The sequence below is a fragment of the Tribolium castaneum genome, chromosome 4, assembly GCF_031307605.1.
Source record: "Tribolium castaneum strain GA2 chromosome 4, icTriCast1.1, whole genome shotgun sequence".
Classification (NCBI taxonomy): Eukaryota; Metazoa; Arthropoda; class Insecta; order Coleoptera; family Tenebrionidae; genus Tribolium; species Tribolium castaneum.
In genome coordinates this window covers 9,593,954-9,610,427 of record NC_087397.1, presented here as the reverse complement: position 1 = coordinate 9,610,427, position 16,474 = coordinate 9,593,954, and the positions used below count along the sequence as shown (strand labels likewise).

General features: G+C 34.4%; 1 protein-coding gene and 1 long non-coding RNA gene across 2 annotated transcripts in view; both read left to right on the top strand.

The window, feature by feature from the left end:
- Positions 1–16,474, top strand: part of LOC103312112 (max dimerization protein 1) — a 130,981-nt gene that overhangs the window by 91,725 nt on the left and 22,782 nt on the right. The window contains exon 4 of the mRNA XM_064356062.1: positions 9,116–9,230. Within this exon, the coding sequence (XP_064212132.1) occupies positions 9,116–9,230 (115 nt within the window). The remainder of the gene's footprint in view (positions 1–9,115; positions 9,231–16,474) is intronic.
- On the top strand, positions 13,929–16,219 carry LOC135265837 (uncharacterized). Its single transcript, XR_010333666.1, has 3 exons — positions 13,929–14,370; positions 14,424–14,631; positions 14,685–16,219. It is a non-coding gene; the product is annotated as an uncharacterized LOC135265837 (long non-coding RNA).

Here is a 16,474-nt window from a genome sequence, read left to right as displayed (position 1 = left end):
CTAAGGTATAAGGTAGTGTTTGTGGGGTTTGGGTGTTTTCTATGAAATGCACTGCTCTGTATTTAAATAAAGACGGTAATTAGAGTGATTTTGAATGTATACGTGTTGATCTGTGGAACGATATCAGACGGGAAGTATGTAAATAAAACGTGTTGAATCGTTTGTATTTTTGACATTTGTTGTGTTTTTTCCCACCCAGCTACAATTAAACGTAAGCGGAAGCTAGGATATAACAGGTGACACGGACATTGTATCATAATAGGAATTAGAATTTGGTTGTTTGCGTTTGATTGCGACCTGATTGCATGTGTTTGTTTGTCTTTTTCCGTCGAATTAAAATCGAGTAAAGTTTGGAGTTTTCATTTTCTGGAACCTCCCGAATTACATTCCGCCTTGTCTCGAGTTCTCGGCGAGCTTTGTTTGGAGGGCCAATATCAGGAAAGTTTGTTTACATAAGTCACTTCTGCTTTTCATTAGGCGCTACCCGAATATAAGCTGGTGCAGCAGCAGCATTGCAGTCGGTTATCTATCCTCATGGCGATAGTCAGACTTCGTCTGACGGAAATGCACCATCTCTTCCTTCTTGAATAATCAAGTTACATCGTAACTGTCTCTGCATTACCGCCACTGTTTGCCTTCCATTACAACTTACGGGCACAATTCTGACACAACATCATTGCTCGATGCGGTTCGTTTGTTATTATTGCACGAGATGAGCGTCAAACGTTCGCCATTCGCTTTTGTTGATGTTATTCTGTAATATCTCACTTTGATTTGCTCGCGACGACAAACCGCTTTCGACTTTATTCGATTCGAATCGACAACGAAACCAACGTCAAACATTCATTTTTTGATTCTTTGTGTAGCGCTTTCAACGACTTTCCAAGGATTTCCTATCTCAATTAAGATCAAAATCCCACAAGTTGGAAAATCTATCAAAAGTTACCACACAACAATTTCCTACACCAGTCCAAATAATGGCCGGCTTTATTATTACACTATATTTCGCTTATAACTTGTAACGAATCGAAATGGAGGACTCGACAAAATTTTACCAACACAATACACTTTTAGTTAGTTATCGAGTCTTTTGCATGCATATTTATGGCACTGCTACAAGAAATGCAGTATAAGCTGGACAAGCATAGATACGGTATTTATGAAACTTTTAAAACAATCTTTATCAGAAATGCATACATAAGTGCATGCACCTCATTTGCATCATTGCGAGTTATTTATATAATACACCATAGTTTTACACTTTTTACATCGCATGACGCAGCTATGACCCTTGATTATTCTAATACTTCATAAATAATTTTGTTACTTGTTAAAGAATTATGATGGCATTACTTAATTTAATAGTCATATTAGAATTTTAAAACTTGCTACTTTCTTGTGTGATAATCGATTTGATAAATATGCTTTAAAAGGAAAAGAATTTTTATGATTAAAGCTCGTTAACATAGTTCTTGAATATTAAAAAGTCAACTATCTTAAAACGGTGAATATAAATTACTTTTACATTTCAGAACTTTAAAAATTCGTCTCTGAATAATCGATTAATTTACATGAATAATTACATCAGTTCAGGCAGTAATTACTTCCAACTTGGAACTTTACCGTATATTGTTTGCAACGAATGAACACAATGTAATATTCAAGTTTAAAAGTCTCATCTTGTTTGTTTAGGCCTAAAAATGGGTGTCTGATTGGCGAAGAAATTTTTAAAAGGATTTGAGCTGGATCCTAGAATTAAGAAAACGACTAAAGCATCTGTAATTTCGCGTGTTAGAATTTATTTTCTCGACAAAGAACTCTCCAAAGAAAATTACTCTTGGGAACGGACATAACAACTTTGCAGTTATAATGATCGAAACTTGGCTGGTTTATTCACTAAAGGCAAACCATTGGCTATTTTAATATAAAATGAAATTCCAACCAAGTTAGTTTATAAATTGCACATCTTGTGCCTTGTCAATTTCAAAACCATCTAATAGAAAATAGTTATTGCATAATGCTTCAGCTCTTAACTAACCAAATTTTATGATTGTTTTTTGCATTATGTCTATGTCTTACTATTAAGTACAAAAATAGATTCGAGGTTTGGTAAAAACCAATAATGTTAAATCAGTTAGGTATTATTTACTGTTGCAATCTAAGTAACAGCTAATTTAGGTTTCGTTGAGTTTTATATTAAAATAGCCAAGTTTGTGAGTATCTCTGTCTCAGAAAATACTGTATGGATTTGCTTTTTTTGGTTTGTTTGCGATGATTTTCCGCACTTCTCTTTGGTGCAATACTTCCGTCGTCTCTTCAGTTGTCATTTTTGGTGTATCTCAATCTAACTAATGGATGATGCGATTTCACAAGAGATATCTTAAATGACACGACCGTTGGGATTTTTTTCCATTACGAAATTATGTTTCACAAACAATTGGAACGTGTCGACAGTATCCATCTAAAAGACTCTGTCGGAAAAGAGCGTGCCATTTTTCCGCTGCATTGTGAGTTGGAACAATGCAGCATAATCCGATACTTACTCTAGATCTAATGCACCTGGTGCAGAGCGTTGATGTTTTCGCTCCATTAGAGTTAGTGAACGGCTCTTCACTAATTATACATCAGCTTCAATAATTAATTAGTGTACATTGAATGTGATGCCGTGTCATGTTCACCACGACGCTTTGTCTGAAAGGAAGATTCCGTCTGTATTCGAATTTCTGCTCGGTCTCTGTGACAGTTCGTATGCTTTTATTGAAGCTTCTTTGTCGATAATAATCGTTAAAAACGGGTTCGAATAGTTTAGTCGCAAACACCATTAGGTGGGTAAGTGGAAGTTTCTCATCCGGAAAGAATACCGAATGTATGGTTTGTTTTCGCAAGCACAAGAATTCTCGTACTGAAAACAAGGCAATACGGACCAACTTCCCTAATTAGAAACTCCAAAGTATGTTTGCCAACTGTTGGAGATTCAGTTTGTGACAACGAAGTGATAAAATACCATCTCAAACTATAGTTCTTTATGAAACAACAATCTAATAATCATTCATGGTAATAGCAATTCACTCGAGGTTTGCTTCCGACGTGAAAAGTTATATCGTCTTGGACAGTGTATACTTTGTTATCTCAAGTGGAGAAAATTTCAGTGTTTCTAGCTGAATTATTTACAGAAACGGGAATGGAGACTCGTATCAGGTATACAGTTATGAGAAATGGACCGTTATCAATGACGAGACGCTCTCTTCTTTTCTACCCGAAAAGTTCTTCTGCATTATATTTACTTTTTTTCTGCTGGCCTCCAGCCAAGTGTTACATGTCTATCATTCTGATGTAAAACAAACAACAAGCTTGATGTAAAACACGACCTTACTAATGAACAAGATTATTATTTTTATCCCATACGTGATGGAACACTGCCATTCAATCCTACTCGTAATTACATATCACGGGCCGAAAAAATGAAAAAATTCCTGAGTGACATAACACATACCAAAATATTTTTGTATAATGTTTCGTACACACACGTTATCATATCACACGGTAAATATTTATGCAAGTTAAGCCCATCTCGAACAAACTCTAATTAACGAAACTCGTTGATGCCGCCCGTCCTTTGTCAAAAACCCGTGATAGTTTTATTGAAAAAAGTCATCGCGTGCAGAATCCAATCGCAAGTTTCAATAGGGAACGTCCAGATTCCAAACATGGTTCTGAAATTGTTTGTCGTCTCTTGTGTCTCAATTCCTGCAACAAACAGCACCATATCGAAACAGAGAACAAGAGCAAACAAGGCCTTGCCTTGCTACTCCGACATAAAAGACGATATACTTGCACATGCATATAAACAAAATTTTTATTCTGGCCCGTGAACTCATGTTGTGTGTTTCAACAATGACAAATAATTAATGTTTGTTTAATGTTAATAGCGCGTAGTAAAGTTGGCAAAGATGTGTGTTAGGGGACCAGAACTCAATTACCCTCGACGAATTTATTTTTAAGGATTAAATGATTACGTTTTTATCACTTTACCCAAATGAATTCATAAAAATAATTGTGTTAATTTCGTGTGCGTTCCAGTCCTACAAACCCAGTGGGGAATTAAACGCTTATTTCAGGAAAATCATCTGTGTTGGTCCTTTTTTGTACTTCACACGACCCTGTTTCTACCTCGCCTAATGGACTTTCGATGCTTCTATACGTATAAATAAATTAGTCGGATGGTTTTTGCGCAAACGACGACTTTCCAATTCTTTTTTGGGTGGAAATCAAATTTGTCCCAAACACGTGCTACGATCCAGAGATTGTTCTATTTCGCAAACCTTTCGAATAACTGCAAGAACCAATTAATTTCTTGCTTGAGATTTAGCATTTTTAAGGCGGAGACGGCTGTTTCGAAGCTTTATTACTCGTAATGTGATAGTCAGAATCCGCTCTCCTCTAATGAAAATATGGCTTTTCTTTGAAATAAATCAGCTAATTAGTTTTTTGTCCATCTCGGTTCGGAATTGCTCATATTTCCTAAATAAACACCATTTTATGCTTCCAGCTTGAAAACAACTTTAGGTGGTATCGATTTTGTTTCCGTTTCAAAGCTCAAATATATGGAATGGAACAAAAATGTAATTGCTGAAGCTTAGCTCTGATAAAATTCGCGTTATTGCACTCATCCACCATGTCCCATCACCCTTCCTAGTAAGCACACTAACGTAAAAATAACGTAAAAATGTCCACGGAAATAACGTTATTTGTAACGTAAAATTATAATGGTAATTTGAAAGTTAAAAATTGGTTAAAAGAGTAAGGATGGTTTTTAAACTTCGTAACGTAAGCGCTAAAAGAAAACGTAATAACGTTATATCAACGTAACTGCTTGTATTGGCTTAAAAAATTCTCTCCCCTTTAATTGTTATTTTCAGGAATGATCAATATCGCATCTAAAAACAGAATCCCAATTCTTTTATTGATTGACTAAATAAACAGTTTGAAATTTCACCTTAAAAGTCGGTTACCTACGTGGAAAACTTTGATAGAAGAATGAAGCTAATAAAAACTGACTCGACTTGAGATCTTTTCGTGCATGCAATTTTGTTGAAGTGTCTATCCGTCCGATGCCAGCCATTGCATACAATAAGAACGTTAAAGATCAAACTGCATTTTATTCTAACTGACAGACAATTTAAAATATCTTGAAACATGAATAGCGGTGAAATAATTTGATATCCTGAAATCTCAGGAAATTTTCAGGAGCATTTTTCAAACACACGGAATTGCTTATTTGCAAGTTGCATGCAATTTCCATCAAACGAACGAGCGTGAGCGCACCGTGCAGTTTTCTCGAAGAAATTACAAATTGTTGTCTTTTCGTGTTAGTTCAAGCTGTGTCTTGGTCGTTGTCAATACGGGTGTGATAATTTTCGGGTCGGTTTTCCGGCTGTAATAACACCTCTGGAGGCATAAGGGTGCGTGATTTAAAATCGAAATGTCAAAGAAAATGCAATTAATTTAGCAGTTAATAACGCACGCGAGCAGGACGGTGACATTTATTAGATTGACATCCGGCGCAGTATCGCCAGACCACGCCTACGCGCCATTGCGGCATTGTTCATTGTGTTATCAAATGGAATACACGATCGCATTGTGTCGTTTGTTAATTATAATTGATCCCTTTCAATCCTTGCAATGGTATTCTTCATCTCGGCTCCCGATCCGATTTCAGCTCGTTAAAAGAGTGTTCTAACTGATCAATCTCGTAATACTGCTGCAAATGACCAAAATAGAAAAGCACGTGCTAGACTAACGTGACTCGATGAAATTAATTTAAATTTTACACAAAATAGTTGTTTACGCAACTCTGCTGAAGAACAACTGGGCAATTATCGATGAGATCGACTCACGGGAGCTCTAGGACTACTTCCATACACATACGGCAGTTCCAAAAGCCCAAAGCTCGCATGCAAACCAGCCATGAGCATGAGATTCGTTCTAAATAAATGGAAAGTTATTATTGAACACGCAGAATTTTAAAACATTACGTTAAGCCCAGCAAATTCCCCAACATCAAACACTAAACTCTAAGTACCTACGCTCCTGTTTTTACAAGATATAACGGCCTCCTAAGCCCGCCAACTGTTACATGCAAGTTTCTAAAAAAGGTCTAACGCTATTAACATCAACTTCCCAGCTTTAGAACTATCAAGTAGCAAGTTCCACAATGAAACCATAGCGGGAGAATTATAAAGTTAGTTAAGCTTCGGCTATAAGTAAAGCTATTACTAAACCGGTGCGCGACCAATGACTCACTCCCACTCACTCGATTGATTCCGATAGACAATTAATCAGTTTTATAACGTCCGTTAAGCCGAGCAAACAAGAACGAGAACTGATGAAAACAAAGGCCAAATAATAACATCTCAAGTTTGGACAATTTGATCAAATGGACGCTGGAGTGTTGCGACTACGCGCTATTTCACTTGGAAATACAGAGAGCAAGAGGAAATTCAGACGGGGGTCAGCCGCAAACATTCCAGCTCCAGAATTGCATCTATTTCTTGCAAGCCGCCCCCAACGTCTCAAACATACCACCAAACGGCCTGAACCAAACCAACTCGAAAACGAAATTAACGAAGCCTTGCTGCAATCACTGCGGAAAAATCAGCAGGTTATGGAGAAGCTAAACAAGACAACCCACTAAGCTCACAGACGTAGATCTAACGTTTTTTAACGTTATACGTTGAAATTTACATCGTTGTTACGTGCTTGTCTCATTACGTTTTCTTTAAACGCTTATGTTACGTAGTTTAAAAACCATCTTTATTCTTTTGACCAATTTTCACGTTTTAATTTAAAGTTGTATTTACGTGAAAAACGTTATAGAATTTTAACGTTATTAATTAACGTATTTACTAGCGTTTGTTTTAAACGTATAATTAAAGTTTTAAAAAAACTGGTTTTTATGGCATAATCTAACTTTAATGTAACCTTTTAATTGAACATTATATTAATGTCGTGGAACGAAAAAACGTAAGTAATTAATAGTATAGAAAGCGCAGAATATATAGTAAATAACTACTATAGTAATAACTACTCTTGCATCTATTTTTGACAATTATAATAAAGTAAATATAAAAACTCAGACAAAACTTTTAGGAAAATAGGAAAAGTTGAAGTTTTAGTTAAAAGATAACGTGTTTTCAAATTTGTATTAAATAACTGTAGGACCCACACAAATATGTTCTGTTTCATGGTAAGAGACTTCAGGATAAGTGAAAAAAAATAGTTTTTCTTAAAATGTACAAAAAAAACGTAATTAACTTACCATTTTACATATAATGAGCAGATATTACCTCGAAAAAAGAACTTTAATAATAATAATAATAATAATAATAATAATAATAATAATAATTCGTACAGCCATTGATCTCTTCCGAGATATCGGCACCGTCATATCGAGCATGTTAACTTTGTTAGTTAACAAAATCATCAAGTTTATAATAACAATGCTCTAATAAATATGATTTTAACTTAGATTTAAATTGTGTCAGCGAATTTAGCAAACGAATGTCCTGCGGCAAATTTCTGAAAATCTGAACAGACTTATAATAAACACCATTTTTAAAAAAAGAGGAGTTATGTTCTGGAATTCGGATGTCTTTACAGAACCATGTAACTTTATTGAAACTTACATCATATTTGTCTTTATTTTTTTCAAAGAGATGCTCATTCTCTTTCACAAATACTGCGAGACTGTAGATATACATTGATGTTACCGTCCGACAGCTGTCTGAAGGTGTGATACTTTTTCATATAACATATTTTATAATAGAATAAGATTATTTGAATAAAAACAGCCATTTTAAAACGTTGCTTGTTGACGTTGATTATTGGTTATATATTTTCGATAATTTAACTTTACATTCTATCATTACAAAGTCATTTAAATAGGTTTACGTAATAAACTAACAGTATTTTCGTGAACATTTTTGCACTGATTCAACGATAAAAGTAAAGTTTTTGCAACGTATTTAACGTTTCTTTCTTTACGTTATTTTTACGTTAGCGTGCTTACTGGGAACGGGTATAGCTGTAGACTAATTTTCAGGTAAATATTATTATCACAACTTCTAATGTGTGGTTCAGACGGAACAGCCTGTGTGATAAATAAGGTTTTAAATTTAATTATGACATGAAAACAAATACTCGTAATTGATTAAATTCTCGTGTAGCCTGAAGAGAGTTTCGCTGGAAGGAAATCCGAATTCATCAAACTGAGGGTGGTGTACGCGTCGGCTCATACTTTTCCCATCATAAAGTTTCACATTCATGGTAATATGAGGCGACAGGCAATCTCTTGATTTCAACGCGGTTCGTTTTCTGCCGGTCGCAAACCCATGAAACATTAATGGCGTACATAACTGTGACTATTTTTAAAAATGCATGATATCTGTGTAGACATTCTAAAACCTTTTATCCTGCATTACCCACCCAGATCTCTCGCTTTTCGAAAATTGTATTTTGGTTCCTCTATTTTATTAAATTGGTTTAGTAATTTGTTAGCGTCGCGTCGGAGGAAGCATTTTTTGATCTGAGATAGAGAAATAAAAGTCGTTATTATTCAGGACGATGATTTACTTGCTTTACGAATTTCTCCTTCCGTAAACAAGGACCGAAGCAAGCAACATACAAGCGGAAAATGTTCTCATTAAATTTATATATCTGCGTCGTATTCAAGATTACTTTTTTCATGCAAATTGCTTTTTGTCGTTACATGAATTCGCTGTGTAGAATTTTGATTAATTATTTTTCTTTCTCCGATTTTAAAAGCCAGATTTGCGATGCAAACGCGGAAAAATCATGTTATTCAAACCCACAAGCTCCTGTTCGTCGACTGCACGCTGATTTGCAGATTGGCTCCTATTCATTCTTCAATTATCTACCTACTCTAATTAGAGAGCTCGTCTTATTAACCACGTCCGCGGAAAAAACCTAATGCGTGGAAAATTCCCGCATTTTCTCTCAATTGCCATAATAGAATTGTCGCTTGCAATTTTTAAAGCGGGATCAGTTGCAAAATGTTCCGAAGGAGCACAAAAGTAACGATATCATTTGTTTACAGGCGCGCACATCTGCGAAACTGCTTAGAGATACTTAAGGAAATAGTACCGCTGGGTCCCGAAGCATCTAGACACACAACACTAGGACTTTTAACGAAGGCTAAAAGGTTTATTAAGGTAAGAACCTACACTTTCCCTTCTTTTGAATTTTCACGACAGGTTGCTCAACAGTAATTGCCACTGTCTAACGAAACTTCATAAGCATAAAACAAATTTAACAGTTACTTTAACATCATGCTGTAATTTTAGGGGTAATCTCATTTGCAAAATCACAAAAAAACGCAAACAAACCGTATAATATTGTAGATTGTTAAAAGTTGTGCTACAATAGTAGATCAATTTTCCTGTGAGTTTAATTGAAAAAACGTTCAATTGGTTGAAATGCAAACTTCGTTCCAAAGATTGTTTCATGCTAAATAGCCAAGACGACGAAAATTTAATCAGGTTTTGGGTGTTAGGTACACGATTTGTGTTGAGTTTCTAGTTTCTACTTTCTTTTAATTACGTTTCACATGTCATTCGTAGTTTTATGAAACCGTTTAGTCGTGTTAGATGTAACTTATCTCGGTGTCAAAATAACGCTGGATGTTTTGTCATATGAAAACACTGGCGCGTTTGTAGACAGAAGTTGTTCTTGAATAATAACGATTTCAGTGGAAAAGGAAGTTTACACCAATTTGTATTATTGAGAAAACGTCTTGCTTACAGGCATTAAGAACAAAAATTTAAAATTAACAGTAAAGAACAATTTATTATAAGAATGTAATGTTTTGCTAATTGTAACAACTTATTTCATCTTGATAAATCCAAAACATGTTTGTGCTTTTTTACAAAAAACATAACTCTGATAACAAATTTTTTCTCCTTTAGACGAAAGAGAGTATACTTCATATTTTCAGAAGCTTTTATTTATTTCACTTTGTTGTCTATTTGTCTGTTTCATAATTTCTGAATTTGAGAGGGTTTGTTTTGTTTGAATGAATTGAAATTTTGCATACTTACGTTGTCACGTTGAATATTTGTTTTATTTTTTCGAAAAATTGTCTTGTTTGTGCAGTTTTCGTATTACGAATTTTTTTTATATATAGCTGAGGAGAACTGTTTTAATCTGTTGTAAGAAATAAACAACTTGTTAAGCGTGAAATATCGAGGGAATTGTTTCCCTGTTACACACGCCAAAATAACAACTACAATACATCGACTCTTAAATTAAGATATTGCATTTATGAATTAATCGACACTACCATTTTTTACGTTTTTTCTCAAAAGAAAAGTACTAATAGAAACATTCTGAAACAATCAAAAAATTATAAGTGCAACTGTCTCAAAAATGTAAGATTTTGATATGACAGTGTAACTGGCAAATAACAGGAACCAACGAAAATAAAATTCGGGCAAGATTTTTATTTCAATCTCAATTATTGGCAGTGGTAGAAATTCATTGTATGTGCTTCTATTTTGATCACACGATAAGGTGGATAAAATCAAATATTAAAAGCTCTGACATTATCGCTGTATAATAATAGTTCACTTAATAACCTACGTTTTTTCAGCTTTATAGCTAATGATTCATATAATTTTTATATGATTTGTATTTTTATATTGTTGTATTTCATTCAGGATGCAATTAAATTAAATTTCTATTTCATTAATCATTTTATTAATTTTAAATTATATAAATTAGAAAAAACTGTAATTGCTGTTCGATGCCAGTATTGATTTATAAAACGAAACGAGACTAAAAAAAATACGGCAGAATAAAAATGAAGGCGTTGTGAGCTTATGCCATCTCGGCGCCAAATTGTTTTAAATTTTACTAATTACGTGGAAAAATGCAGAAATGTTGAGCTTTGCACTCCTAACAGACTGAAAAACTGACGACTAAAGTTTCATAAGAAACATGAGAAAAGAAAATATTTAAAATTTAAAATTTTAAAAAGTTGCCGAGACCATATTTCTATCTACCAGCGGTTTAGGTATAAATTAACTTTCCAATACTTTACCACCGGCAAAATGAAGCAAATCCGTCTTTTGAGCGTCTTTGAACGACTTTGTGGCGTTAATGATTGAATATGAGGATATGGTTTCTTTTTTGTAGGAAATTTACAACTGTCTTTCTAACATTTTTTTGCTATAACCGTATTCGCAGTGTTTTTAAAAATATGGGGCAAAGTGCAAATTGATAAAAGTTTGAAATTTTCTTCAAAACAGTTAAGGGTAACATTTTTGCATTATGTCTTATTTGTCCATGTCTTACTATTGAGAATTTAATACTCTAACTGCCTGTAATTTTTTATTTGCTATATGTGTATTTGCGCTCTCTGGCGACATTAACGGAACTATGGAAAACGGAAACGTTTTATTTGTACGTCGTTTCGTATCCTAGCCTTTAGATATCCGTAGTAAGTTCGAAACGAATTGTAATTTGAAAACTTTGTCAAGTGACGTGTAAATTGTTTGGGTCTGGCGATCCACTCAATTTGATTAATCTTCGCCCTCATGTAGGTATATATTTGATGTAAATCCATATTAAAATTATCCAAGCATAACAGATAATCCATCACCTCCCCTCCGCTTGCAAATTCCCTAGTGGAACAGAGCCAATCCTCGAAGACATCGTCTTAAACGTAATATGGCAATTGTAGTCGTGTCGAAAGCGAGGGCAACCGTACCAAGTAATTTAGCAGCAGCGCGTCGCGACGCTCATCAAATCCGTCTGTCAATAACAACGTATTTGACATTTAAATGCTGCCGCACGCCGGAAAGACTGCAACGCCATAACCGTCCGACTCGCAAAATGTCGACAAAGTGGCAAGTTTGAGCTGAGAACCGACGCGAATCTGCATGTTTGATTATTGCAGATGTTGCCGGCGTGTAATTCGAATTCTCAGCATATTTTGGAACACGAGTCGAGATCAAAGCACCTTCTGCTACGATATGGCATGACATATTATCGGAGCCACTTGTCGGATAATTGAATTCGAAGCGAAAAAATGGGAATATTATCCCGATGTATACTTTCTTGTATGCGGTTGAAATTTGGTGGAGGCGCCGGGCGAGCGCAGGATATTTCTTTCGATTCGGGACGGAGTGCAAATTTAATGTAATGGTGGCACATCCAGTCAGAGTCAACACGAATTTAATTAAGTGCAGCCGCAATCTATAATTAAATAAACAGTTGATGAATCGCTTTCCAATTTTCAACATAAATAGAAACCGACGATGGCTTCACACAAATGGATACGTTCGTTGCTACTGGCACGTAAATATGAATCGTGCTTTTTCTGCGTTATTAATATACAATAAAGTCATAAAAAGGAATACGTAATGTTTTAGTTTGAAATAAAAAGCTCTTTAGTGTACAAAATCCCTGCATAATATGGTTTGAATAACTTCCCTCTTGGGGTATTGTGCTGTTATGACAGGCCATTTTTCCCATCCTATTTTCTTTTAATAAATTATCCTTCTGGAATTAAAATATCCGGTTACATTTTGTATGAAAATGCTTTTCAGAAATTCGATCTCTTCGCAACGCTCGCCTTTATTATTAACAATACAAATTGATTTCCTAACAAGCTGCCTGGCATTAGTTAATTAGTTGGTAAAACAACCGTGTACTAGACATTTTTAGTGAAAGGCGCCTCTGAATACGTTTTAATTTACTAAAGTAGTCTGAATACAAGCTCAGTGTCGTAAATCTTATCATTCATCATTATTATTTCATGGCAGAACTTCAACTTAAATTATATCCAACTATCACATCTGCATAATGTTACCCGGGATGTCTGCAGTATGATAATAATACGATCAAATTTTTATGTCAAAAGTACGGGCGCAATAAACATAAAATATGATTATTCCAGTTACATTTGATTCGAAAAGTATCAGCTCCGCAAGACAACAAACAAATCAGCGAATTTGCGACAAAAGCAAATCATTTTTAGTCCAGCATTTTGAATAACAAAACGAACATCAATAATCGGGTAGACGTAAAAAATTTTAGAACGTAGAATTTTTGTTTCTGCTCTATTGGAACTAAAGAGGGAAAGAAATTAATTTGCACAAATTTAGACAAAATAATTAAAATAGAATCCACATTGACTTGTATGTAATAACGTTTCAATGGTAAATTTCCGTTTTCTTCAAATTACATAACAAGTAGACAACATTATTTATAATTATTACAAAATTCCAATGAAAATAAAAACACACCTAAAATACGATACTAGCACTTATGTGGTGGAAGGAAGAATAAAGGTTAAATGATGGTCAAATCAATAAATATGTAAAAAAATTATACATGAAATAGAACGATACAATCTAAAAAACATGTTAAAACAAAAATATAGTAAGGAAACAATGTAAAACAGACAAAATAACATAACAAATAGAAATATAAAAAATGAAAATAAATAAATAGGTACAGACTAAGTAACGCACAAAATTCAAACCTTCATTATGAGTTATTATACTAAAAAAATCGATTTTATTTTTTTATGTTTTCACACAATAATGACATTTCTGACGTACGTCATGTGTTTTTGAATCTTGACGACATTTATCAATATCTCCCTACATTCAAATAGGTTTTTATCTTTAAATTCAGAATGAAAATTAGTATTAACGCCATGAACAAAATTTTTATAGATAGTACATGAAATTTAAATATTTGTTAGAAGCTATTTCTTTTTTGTAAAGTCAAAAACCATAAAATTATTGTTAAAAATTAAAATGGTGTCAAGAAAATTATTACGGTTATTAGTAGAACCTTCAACTGTAAATTTAAGACAGTCGAATTTGAAATTTATTAAATAATTCTAAAATATGAGTTATGTTATCTATTGGTACAAGTGCATACAATCATCAGCATATCTATAATAAATCAAAGGGAATATTGTTAAAACCAGTAGTTTCAAGCTCAGCAATAACAGGACTAAAGATGTTTAAACATTGTGAAGTCATTAGTGTTTCATTAAGCGGTTTGTCTCTAAAACGAGCCAAAATGGAGGTTACCTGAGGGTAAGACGGAATCAATGACACTCGTGTTATATTTTGATTGATTTGAGGAGGAAGCAAAGTCGTATTGTCTGTAAATGGATGTGAAAAAATTGCGTGAAACATTATCACATCGAAAATAGGATGTCAATAAGAATCCCGCATTGTTTGAATCGAATTTTAGCGTAGACTGCATTCTCATTTTCTCTCGTCTCGATATTTCCGAGCATCCATTCTCGCTGTCGCTTGTCTAAAGTGATAAGTAAGCGGTTAATATTTCAACTTCCACTATGATACGTTAAACCGTCTTTTTAGTTTAAGGCACAAAGATATCACCTGCGCATCTGGGATTAAATATCGATTTAGGCGTTTGCGCCGCTATAAAATTCTAGCCGTAAAAGTGAAATGTATGCATAAATCGAGGGAATATTTGATGAAATGCAGATGTGACGCAGTGTGTCATATCCTTTGCAAGATTTGTTTACAGAGATAGGCCCCGGTGTAAATCAATAACCCCGCTATGGTATTAGAATCAAGGACCAGCTCCTTCCTCCTAATCCAATTCCACGTTTCCAGGGCTACCAACAGGGACGTTACCACTAATCATCTGATATACTGGCACGGCCCCTGTATATGTTGCGACCTCGCCACTAATACCTTACCACCAACGAGATATTCATTGGATAAAAACAAATCTATTGCCCCTCTATGCCGGCTTTGTTTATTGGAAACTACAAATTTAGCGGAATATTTAAATTGCTCAGACCTGGAGGAAATGGTCGCTGTCTTTGTGCGCCTGCAGATAAAAGCGGCCTTCTCAATTTCCTAGCTTTCGATGATAAATTCCGCCTTGTAACGGTTTCTGCCCCTATACCTAACTGCGGGCTTTCATCCCACCGGATTTTATTTACGAAAGAATTCTTTTTGAGCTTAAACGTAAAAAACACGAGAAAATAGTCCATTTCCACTCGCCTCTAATTGATACATCCGTAAAACACACAAAGTCGCTCGGAACAATTTTATATTTCTATAAAACCCTGTCGTAAAACAAGTCAATTTTAAATGACACGGTGATACGAAAGTGTGCGCGGATTTACAATGATGACTCAATAAACAAATAAAATTTTCCGATCGATCGTAAATTGGAGCTCTGCATCTGCTCTAAAACGGTTGTAACTTCAAGTTGGAAAAATTTATTGCAACGAAATCGACGACTTTGTTGACCCATTATTTTTAAACATTGACAGATTGTTGAAAAATGAATCGAAAATGCACCATCATCTACGTGACTTTGAACAGGTAGATTGACTAAACAATGGAGCCAGATTTCATCTTTTCTATGCAAGGTGCGCTGCGGTAATTAGCGTGTCTAATAAAGGATTCAAGTTAAATTTTGCGGTTAAATTCTTATGGAAGATAACTTTTCGTGACCGTAAACGAGCGGCGTTTTTTCTTCACTTCTAAAATAATTCAAGACTAATACCTCCATTATAAAGTTTCATTGCACTTAAAGGCACTGTTTTTTAATCTTAAATGATAATGAGACTTTTATTGTCTGAACACTGTTGATTTACAATTACTAGCAAAACACGCAATGACCCATTTAGTGCATAGTAGCTACAAAACTCCACTTGAAGATTTTTCCAACAATGAAATGCTAATTAACTGGCAAAGTCAAATGCAACAAAAGCTATTTCAACTTTTCCTTTGAAACGAGAATAATAACAAATTTGCATTTTTTGCTCAATGGAAAATTCACAAAAGAAGGCACGAAAACTTTTACAGAATCAACAGTTTTTTAATTTTTTGTCTCAATTTGAATTGGTTACGTAAATACCACTCTGGAAATTTTTCTACTTCTGTTTGCAATTTGTTATTGCACCGAAATTGTGATGTGGTTGCAAGCTTTGGTTGTTGTTTCAGGTTGAAATTGAAATAGAACATTCCAGTCTGAATTGTAATTTTATGGTGTTTTTGTTGCCGTTATGTCATATTTAATATCCGGGGCTCGTGACCAAGTACACAATTCTTTGACGAAAATCTGCTTTTCGAAACAACACTGAAATGAAATTATTGTGACGCGACTACGGAGAACTATAACTTAGGAGAAGAAAATCGTACCCGAAAAGATACTGTACGATAGAGTAACGCTGCGAGCGTTATATCGTCTTAAATTAATAATTAAATCCATCCAATTTACTAATTACTTGGAAAAAATGCAGAAATGTTCGGCTTTGCTCTTAACAGACTGAAAAATACTGAAGACAAATTTTCTTAAGAATCATGAGAAAAAATTCTGGCGACATTATGGGCATGTTATATTTGTATACGTTGTTTCAAATCCTAACATTTAGACGTGCCACAAG